Raw genomic sequence first — 10,658 nt, 5'->3', positions numbered from 1 at the left:
TTCTCAATTAATCACAAGGTTTTTCTCCTCACATCTTTGCAATACAAGAGCCAACCGTTCCAAGCAATCGTCAAAGGAATCTCCAAACACAGAAAAATCGTCCATAAAAACCTTAATGTACTTTTCTACCATGTCAGAAAAGATGGCCATCATGCATCATTGAAAGGTTGCCGGTGCATTGCATAAACCAAAAGGCATTCTTCTAAACGCAAACGTTCCATAAGGGCATGTGAAGGTTGTCTTCTCTTGGTCTTCTGGAGCAATTACTATCTGATTGTATCCTGAATATCCGTCCAGAAAGCAATAATGAGAATGTCCTGCCAACCTTTCCAACATCTTATCAATGAATGGCAATGGAAAATGGTCCTTTCTGGTTGCATTATTTTTTCTCCACTGTGATTCCACCTTTTTTAGGTACAACATGTACAGGACTCACCCACAAACTATCAGATATGGGATAAATTATTCCTGCATTCAGTAATTTCAGCACTTCTTTTAGCACTACGTCTTTTAAGGTTGGATTCAATAGGCATTGTCCTTCCACTGATGCCTTTGACCCGTCCTCCATTAAAATCTTGTGCATGCAAAGAGTTGGATTGATCCCTCTTATGTCAGCTATTATCCATCCAATTGCCATTTTGTGTTGCCTGAGTACCTCCAATAATTTATTCTCCTCTTCCCTTATCATGTCATTTGCAATGATTACTGGCAGTGTTGAAGATTTTCCCAAATATGCATAATGAAGATGGAAAGGTAAGGGCTTAAGTTCAAGAGTGGGTGCCTTTTCCACTGAGGGTACCGGGGGAGAAGTGTGTCTCCTAGAGATTCATACTGCCAATGCCTTCTTCCTATGGGTTGCTCGGCTAAGTTGACAACACGTCCAGCTTTTCCTGCATTTGTTGCTTCCAATTGCGCAAGTTCTACCTCACAAAGATTTGTGTGATGCTCTATATCAAATGTATCTGCCACAAGCTCTTCAAGAACATCAACTTGGCAGCAATTGTCGGAAGTCAATGGGCGCTTCATTGCCTTGAACGCATTGAATATGACTTGCTCATTGTCCACTCGAAGAATCATTTTTCCATCATACACATCAATCAATGCTCTCCCAGTAGCCAAGAACGGTCTTCCCAAGATCAGAGGAATATTTGAGTCCTCCTCTTCCATGTCCAAAATAATGAAATCAGCCGGAAAAATAAATTTATCAACTTTGACCAGCATATCTTCAATAATTCCCTTTGGTCGTTTGATCAATTTGTCGGCCAGTTGCAAAGAGATTGTTGTAGGTTTTGCTTTTCCTAATCCAAGAGACCTGTAAACAGAGAGAGGCATCAAATTAACACTGGCACCTAAATCACATAAAGAATGTTCAAAGAAATTAGAACCAATTGTGCAAGGTATAGTGAAACTCCCTCGGTCTTTTAGTTTAGGAGGTAACTTTCTCAATAGTATTGCACTGCACTCCTCGTTCAAGCATACTGTCTCATGTTCTTCCATCTTCCTTTTGTTAGATAGGATCTCTTTCAAGAATTTTGCATAGCTGGGCATTTGGGTAATTGCGTCTGCAAAAGGAATATTGATGTGCATTTTCTTGAAAATATCCACAAACTTGGCAAACTGATTATCCAACTTCTTTCTTTGTAACCTTTGAGGGAAAGGAATTGGTGGCACATAAGCCTTCACGGGGCTGGGTGCTCTCACTGTAGGTATTTCTTTCCTTTCGTTTTCTTTGTCAGTTGGTTGTTCAAACTCTACTTCTTTCCCAGCCTCTTCACCCATTATTTCCTTTTCTTTTCGCTCTAGTCTCTTCACATGTATTTCTGGAAGTTGCACCCCACTCCTGGTAGTAATAGCTTGCACTTGCTCTTTTGGATTGATCATTGTGTTACCTGGCAATGTCCCTTATGGGCGTTCTGCAAGCTGTTGAGCTATCTGACCAAGTTGTGTTTCCAACTTCTTGATTGATGCTTGTTGATTCTGAAAGTTAGTGTCAATCTACTGAAACACCTTGCCAGTCTTCTGTATTTACTAGTTGAACATCTCCCCCAAACTAGGTTTTTTCTCCTGTTGGGCATTTTTAAACTGTTCCCTTGTTGATTATCTGACCATCTGAAATTTGGGTGTTGTCTCCATCCTGGGTTGTACGTTTGACCAAATGGATTAAAATTTCGAGACCCATTCTAAATGAAATTGACCTGCTCATCGGGATAGCCTATAGATGTTCAGTTTTCTGTCAGATGATTAGCCCCGCAGTTCTCGCATGATGGACCAACTGTCACTACATGTGCTCCTTTCATTTGTGATTTCACCAATAACTCCACTTGTTTTGTCAATGCTATTATTTGGGCGTTGGTAGCTGCTGTGCTGTCTAACTCATACATTCCTCCTATCTTCGATGGCGCCACTCTTTCCGATGAGAACATTGAATGTGTAGTGGCAATCAACTCAAATAGTTCCATGGTTTGCTGCACAGATTTTCCTATAATTGATCCTCCCGCTGAGGCATCGACTTGGGATTTTGACAGTGGTGTAAGTCTAATGTAGAAGTACTGCACTTGATTGCCTATTGTAATTCCATGGTTTAGATATTTTCTCATCAACTCATTAAACCTATTCCATGCTTCGTGATAGCTTTCTCCCTCTTTCTGTTGAAAAGTTTGAATTCCTAATCTGATTTTAGCTACCCTCGCCGATGGGAAAGATTTATTACAGAACTTCCTGATTAGTTCTTCCCATGTAGTAATGCTAGCGTGAGGCTCAGCATCTAACCACTCCAATGCAGCGTCTCTCAATGTAAATGGGAATAGTCGTAGTTTAATAGCATCTTTATTGACCCCCGAAGTATGAAAGTTCTGACAATTTCTGAAAAATCTAGAGATATGCGTGTTTGGATTCTCTTGAGGTAGCCCGTAGAATTGCAGGGTGTTGCTCAACAAGTTAATCCAATCTGGCTTGATCTGAAAGTTATTCACCCCAAAATCTGGATACACGATACTGGAGCGCATGGGTACTACTATAGGTGTCAGGAACATTGATACTGGCAAATCACCTTCATTTATTTCCCCTCACTCATGCTGTTGTTCCGGTTGTGCCACTCTTGCGGCCATTTGTCCAATCGGCTGAATAGGGATATGGATTTGTTGATTGTCAGCCATTTGACGTTGCTATTTTTGTTTGTGTTCTTTGCGTCTTCGTCTGAAGGGACGCTCTATCTTCGAATCAAACAGTTCAAGATCGTCGCCATGGGCACGGAGCATACAACGAACACAATTTTCTGTAAATAAAAGAAAAATAAATAAATCAAATAACAGTTATAATAAAAATTAATTGAGACTAGAAGAAATAGTCCCCGACAACGGAGCCAAAAATTTGTTGTAAATTTTGTTTCGCAAGTGAACGACCCGCAACAAGTAATAGTGGACCTAAGAGTCCGAATTGTCGATCCCACAAGGACTATGTTCTAAGACTTAATTCAATTTTTCTTTAACTACTATTTGACTAAAACAAATTAAAGGTTGTAAAATCTAGGTTTTAATCTAAATTCTAGAAAATAAATGAATGTTCACACAATTGGTTGGAAAATCAAATAATGAATGGATGTTAGGGTAGAATAACTTTACCAATTGATCACCTTTACATCTCAAATTAAAACTCAATTCTAATGTAGCGCTCGATCGAATTCTCCTATTGTATTCAATTTACCCCTCTCGAGTTCTCATTGAACCTATTCAACTAATTAAATTTCATATCTCTATGCAAATTCAACTTAGTTAAATGAGTTCTATGTCTTAGGAATTCAATTATGACCACAATAAATGGTATAGGAATCTCTACTCGTTATACCAATGTACTAAATTTTACTACATGGTCTAAATCCTAAACTCATATCTCTATTTGTAAAGAATTCACACAAATCATCAAATCATTGATCAGATAATTTAATGCATTCAACTCATAACAAAATCAACACATGGAAGAATTACAAACTGAAAGTCTTAATAAGAGAATGTAAAAGATCTCAATTGGTTACATTATTCCCCCTAACAATGAATTTAGCTATTCATAATACAAGAAGAAAAGTATGAATTTGTCTTAGAATACATCACCGATTTTGTAATAAAAATGTAGAAGAAAAAGTAGAATTCTTGCACCAAGATCTCCTTCCTCTTCTAATGAATGCTTCTAATCTTCAATTACTTGGTGTTAATCTTCTTGAATTTTTCTTTTGAATCTAGAGATGGCAATTTGAACCGTCAAAATCAAAAATCGCGGTTAACCGAACCGAATGGGACAAAAAAATCGAACCGATAGTGCAATGGGGCGGATATGATTTTTATTTTAATGAACCGGTTCGTGGCGGTACGGATATGGTATTTACAGCGTCGAACTAAAACCGAACCAATTACCTGCTAAAAAAGACAATTGAATTGATTATTGGGATTTACACTACTTTTCTATCTAGCCCAAAACAAAATCCCCCCCATTACATCTACATAACTCAGCCGGCCAACCCACTTACCATTACCCCATAATAATAGTATTAGTATGACAGTATATAAATGCAAACCCTACTTTTCACAAACCACAACTCATGCACGGCTCCTTTTATTGTTAATTTTTTTCTATTGTGTGTAAAAAATTTTACTTCTTCATCATACTCTAGAGTTTGTGCAACATTTAGCGAGAAGGAAGCTGACGAAGAAGTACATTTTTTTATTTAAATCTTAGTTAAGATCATTCTGGAATAGGTAGTATCATTGTATTCTCTACTTATATTTCTTATTTACTATATAGAAATCAACTTTGAGTGTTGATCTATACTAGTAAGACTTGTGGGGAAGAATAAATCAAGTAATTTCGATGCACAACAATTAAGAATGAAGGAAAAGTTTAGTATTGTTATATTTATAATATTGTTTGTTAAATTTGTATTTTACAATTGAAATTTGGGATAACGTTTGCATTTTCGTTTGGAATATTGTATTTTTGCTTTCATTGACTTTTTTCATAAATTGTTTTATAGCAATTTGACGGATGAACCTATAAAAAATAATTTATTTTCGTGTTTATTAACCGAACCGAACTGTGCCGAACTGAGATACAAATCGAACCGAATCGAACCAATTTACATGGTTATGGTGCGGTTATGGTATGGTAAAAAAATTGGTGGTGCGGTTATGGTTTTGGCCGAACCGACCCATAACCGAACCGTTGCCAACCCTATTTGAATCTCCCTTCTTTTTGTCTTCTCTCCAATATGTTAAGAATCCTTCAAAAATATGAAGAAGATGTATTTATAGGTGCCCCTCCGTTTTATGTAGAAGTAGGGTTTTAATGGATCTAAAAAGGGCCCAAAAAACGCGCCCTAGATCTTCAATTGCAGCGCCTAGGCGCTACGAGACAGCGCCTAAGCGCTGGTTATAGCGCCTGGGTGCTATGTCTTCAACGCCTATGCGCTGATGGTAGCACCTGGGCGCTGTGGTTTCGGCGCCTTGGCGCTGTGGTAGCACCTGGGCGCTATGGTTGTGGCGCCAAGGTACTGTCTTTCGGGTCCAAATTTCATCTTTTTTTCAGTTTCATAGCGCCTAGGCGCTATGAATGCAGCGCCTAAGCGCCGTCTTCTTGTCCCAATTTCGTGTTTTTGGCCTCTTCATCCACTTTAATACTTCTTTTCACATCACTTTTCCTAATTTTCAAAACAACACTAACAAATACATCAAAAACGTTCTATACTCACAAAATCTAGCATCTAATCAAGCTAAAATTGTACAAAAATCATGAGTGAAACAAACTCTTCAACAATCGGCCCATTTTTTTTTCACAAATAATTTAATAATTTAATTTTAAATTTTTTTTATTATTTGGTTTTAATAAATAATAAATTATTTAGTTTGTCGAATTTAGATAAAATTGTTACGACTAAATTTAAATAAAATTTTTACATTTAATTTTTGTTTTAATATTTATTTTTATTTTTTCATTTTGGGTAAATAATAATGTGAAATAATTGTTGGGAAAATTTTAATTGTAATTTGAAATAATTATTGGAAATTTAATTTGAAATTTAATATTTATTTTTATTTTTATTTTTATTTTTATTATTAGTTTTTGATAAATAATATTAATTTTTTTTTGCCCAAATTTTTTTCACAAATAATTTAATAATGTAATTTTAAAAATTTTGTATTATTTGGTTTTAATAAATAATAAATTATTTAGTTTGTCGAATTTAAATAAAATCTATTGATTACCGTTTTGTATGAGTTAGCATTTATGGATGAAGTTAATAATATGTAATGTTGTTGCTTGTGTAGGAGCGTGATCCAGTTGATCAACGATCACCTCCATCAAGGGCATCACCACCTTCGCCGAGGGCATCTCCTCCTCCGCCAGAGATGCCGCCGATGGCATCTCCTCCGCCGTCAAGGGCATCTCCTCCGCCTCCTCCGTCCAGAGACCTCTCATGTGGATCTCCCGCACGTAGTCAGGGGCACTATTTTGATGATCTGTATGCCCGTCTGAGCAGATTTATAGAGGGACAGGTCGACGGGCTGCGTCAAGAGATGATAGAGAGGGTTGATGATCTGGGACGACAGTTGGTAGGAAAGGTCAAAGGTTTGTCGAATGAGATTGCAGCACTTCGGGGTGATAGAGCCGGTAGGCGATGGGTTGATAGAGATGGGGGTCTTCAGCAGTCATACATACATGATGACGATGCATGGGAATCGTTTATTTTATCTGTAGAGCGCGATGGGACGGGAGTAGTGACAGAGGAGGGAGGCCCGTCGGGGAGGGAGACGGAGGCAGATGAGGGAGTGGCCCCGTTGGGGACGGAGACGGTGGCAGATGTGGGAGTGGCTCCGTCGGGGACGGAGACGGAGGCAGATGTTGGAGTGGCAGATGAGGGAGTGGCCCCTCGGAGACCGTGGCAGATGAGGGGATGGAGGAGGTGGCGAGCCTTGGGGTGGAGGAGGTGGCAGTGTTTCAGGCAAAAAAGCTTGTTGTTGACATGACAGAGACGGTGGTCGGCAAGAGGCCGAGAGTGCCATCACAGTACGTCGTCTCTCCCTTCACGGTTGAGGCGAAGAGGAGGAGGTTCATCGATGGGACGTACCCCAATCTGTTTCGGGAGGTCGACCATGCGAAGTGGAAAGCATTCGAGGTTGAGTGGCGAAGAATGTTGTCCGGGTAGACGACTCGTATATGCTTCGTTTAACATTTTTTCTATTTTATTTCCAGAGCCACGCTCATGATAGTCAGAAGGACAATATTGGACGCATACAAGTGGTTCTATGATATCACCACTCAGGGGGCTTGGCTCGCTGACGATGTAAGTGAAGTATTAATGTTACTTTTTGTATACGTTATGTTTAATTTGGTAAATGAAATAAGTATTTATGTCTTTGATTTCCTTGATGTAGCACATCGACATCGACATGGCCATGGACTTGTTGCACGATCGAGTTGAGAGATATCAAACATCATTCCACAAGCCTGGCCGCATTATACTGAACACTGAGTTCTTCCGTGTCGTTACCATTGAGTATCAGTCCCTCCAGCTTCTAGGTAACGAGTACATGTTTCCCGCGTATATACTCGAGTGGGTCATCGGGCTGTCGCCGAGTGTTGGGGGAAAGCCATGGGAGGGTTGTACGCATTTGTACATTCTAGTTATCGCGAATCAGCACTGTATTGCACTGGAAATCATGTTCACTGATTCGACGATATATGTGTACGACCCCAATCATTCATGTCTGACACAGGGACAGCTCGAGCAGATCTTAGAGCCGATGACTGTGATCGTTCCTATGATGGCTAGACATGCGGGCTTGACTGTGGATGACAAACTAGCCATCGTGCGGGACGCGACGACGACGAGACAGTTTATATCGTAAGTCTTTGTAATCTTTTCTTTTTTAATTTAGTAATCGGTTCGTACATAATTGAAACCGAACTAACACATATTTGTTCATTTGCAAGGGCGATTGTGGGATTTTCACAATCAAATACATAGAATTTTTTAGTATAGCACATAAGGTTGATGGACTCAACCAGTCATGGATACAGAATTGGCGAAATAAGTTAGCATGTGATTTATACGAATTTAATTGTGATCCATAAATTATTTGTAAATATTTTTTCTACTTAATATTTGTAATTATTTTTTGTGATTATTTATGTAAATACTGTTCATTTTAATGTAAATACTATTCATTTCAATATAAATAGTATTCATTTCAATGTAAATACTATTCATTTCAATATAAATAGTATTCATTTCAATATAAATACTTTTCATTTCAATGGAAATACACAATGCTCTAACTGTCATTTAGGAAAACCTGACTTGTACAAAATTGGCGAGTATGTCCCACTGATTTGCACCTGCTACACCTACGCAGTCGGGAAAACTCTCCAGTAGATGGTATTCTAGAAGTACTTGGACGTCCAGGACCACGATGTTCAATGAGAGGTGGCGACAATGTATTGAACAGGCGAATATGATCGGGAACTTCCCACTCGGCTTCGTTTGGAAGCGAAAATATGGTTTCAACATACGCAGCTCTCCAGTTTTCAGCAGTGTAATAAGCAGAGCACAATGTTCTCGTTGCAAATCCTCGATATATAGCCACCGCAATTGCATGCTCACATGGAAAACTTTCAAACTGAAATTGTTTACAAGTGCATGTTCCATCACTTAAATCTACCATATATGCCATATGACGTGCACATTCCACAGAGAAGCGCGACTCGTCTAGTGGTTCGACATTTAACTTTCTCACAGCCTCTGCAGCCTTGAAGAGCTTTACCTCTCGTGCTGGGGCTAGCACGGTTGTGCAATTATGTGATTTCGCACGTCGATCGTGAAACCACTGCTGCAGCTTGGTACAGATATTCTCAATCAGTGCGAGAATGGGTAACTCTTGATCCCTCTTAAATAATGCATTGAGAGACTCCACGTTGTTTGACGTCATCATGTTGTATCGACGTCTTGGAAAATATGAGCGCGCCCAATGTTCAATCCCCATTTTCGTTAAATAGTCCCATGTCGGGAATGATTTGCTTCCTATTTCAACCATGTACCTATTACACTCTTCAATACTGTAAGTTTCGACCGCTCTCCTAAACAATGAAATGATGCCTTTGCCCCGATACCTGGTCTTCAAGTTGCCTTGTAAATGGTACATGAAATACCCATGATGTGCATCGGGAAAAACTTCAGCAATACCATTTATTATAGACTGTCCCCGATCGGTGACATATGTAAGGTCCTCGACTTCTCCGATTACTTCTCTTAGCTTTGTGAAGAACCAATGCATCGACAGATCATTCTCGTTATCAACTATGCCGGATGTAAGAGGGTAAATTTGAATGTTGGCATCTTGAGATGTAGCAATAATCAACTGCCCTTGGTATTTGGATTTCAGAGTTGTACAGTCGACTAGAATTAGGGGTCGCATAGCATTTCGAAATCCCTGAATGCATTGTCCAAGAGCCATAAAGAAGAATTTGAAGCAGTTATCGGCCTCCGTCTCAATAAAAAATGCCGAGTCAGGATTAGTTTTCTCCATATTATGACAATACCTGGCCAATTTAGCATGGGTTTCCTCTGCCGAGCCCATTAAATCCTCCAATGCGCATTCTTTGGCCTTCCAGGCCTTCTGGTAGTTCATGACTACTCCGTACTCTCGATGAACATCGTTAATGATGTCCGATGGTCTGTAGATTGTCCGTGGATCCTGATACTTGTGCATTATCTGTCGACCAATAAATCAAGCTCGGGCTTGCCTGTGATCATTGCAACAAACTCCCACTTCACAAGTATGTTCTCGTGTATATTTGCAAATTACGAAGCACTCATTCATGTCCATCTTCATTGCTCGCAAACGCTAACTACAACTATCATTTACGCATGATAGCGTCAACAACGGCCTATTCGATTTTTTCACTCTAAACTCGAAGTTGTATTTCAGTGCAATTAGGTGCACGGCTTCTTGCAACTCTTTCTTCGTTTCAAACAGTTCCTCAACATACAAATCCTCATTATCAGGAACCACACGTGAGGAGTTAGAGGACGGTCCACTCGATCTAGCCCCCGAGGTGCCACCCTACTCATGTCTCTGTCGGGATAAACCAATCAAGTCCTCGTTTGTAAAAGTGTTTGCATTTTCATTCTCGTTGTCACGAGCAGCGGAGGGAATTTTGTGTGTAACTATCTCTTGAATAACCACATCATCTTCACGAGCTATCTCCACCGTATCCCAAAATTCATTAGCATTGTGTGCTTATTGTTCAGTTCAATCAGATAATTCACTTCATCAACAGAAGAAATCATTATAGGTGGAATCAGAACTGATGCATGCTCGATGAATTTAAATTTCAATTCCATGTTGTACTGAGAAGGATCAACATTCAACTTATTCTGTAAATCATTATAGAGTTCTGCATACGATGTACCTGATGATATGGAAATTACGATACCACCACGTTTATCACTTGTCCATTTCCATACCCATTGATCTTTTTCGTCCAATTCGAAATCTTCAAAGTAACAAACTGGGACTACAACCATATCTGCATGCCGAAACAGAATTTTTAATTTCATGAAAAATATCAACAGCAATAAAAATAACCCAAAAAATGGGAAAAGAAGAAAA

The 10,658-nt window shown here is 39.2% G+C and overlaps 1 protein-coding gene across 1 annotated transcript; it reads right to left on the bottom strand.

The window, feature by feature from the left end:
• Positions 1-8,321: 8,321 nt before the first annotated feature.
• Positions 8,322-9,320, bottom strand: LOC111368917. Its single transcript, XM_022990424.1, has 2 exons — positions 9,078-9,320; positions 8,322-8,882 (listed from the first exon to the last, which is right to left on the bottom strand). Exons 1-2 carry the CDS (start codon positions 9,318-9,320, stop codon positions 8,322-8,324), a joined length of 804 nt encoding a protein of 267 aa, XP_022846192.1.
• Between the last annotated feature and the right edge of the window lie 1,338 nt (positions 9,321-10,658).

The sequence above is a fragment of the Olea europaea genome, chromosome 19 (genome assembly GCF_002742605.1).
Source record: "Olea europaea var. sylvestris chromosome 19, O_europaea_v1, whole genome shotgun sequence".
Classification (NCBI taxonomy): domain Eukaryota; kingdom Viridiplantae; phylum Streptophyta; class Magnoliopsida; order Lamiales; family Oleaceae; genus Olea; species Olea europaea.
This window is presented reverse-complemented; position numbering and strand designations above follow the sequence as displayed.

Bases quoted from the DNA above. Each gene is read 5' to 3' on its own strand.
- LOC111368917 (XM_022990424.1), bottom strand. From the start codon at position 9,320: ATGCATTGGTTCTTCACAAAGCTAAGAGAAGTAATCGGAGAAGTCGAG. The intron at 8,883-9,077 runs GTTGAAATAGGA...ATCTGTACCAAG, and splicing joins AAGAGTGTAATAGGTACATG to CTGCAGCAGTGGTTTCACGA.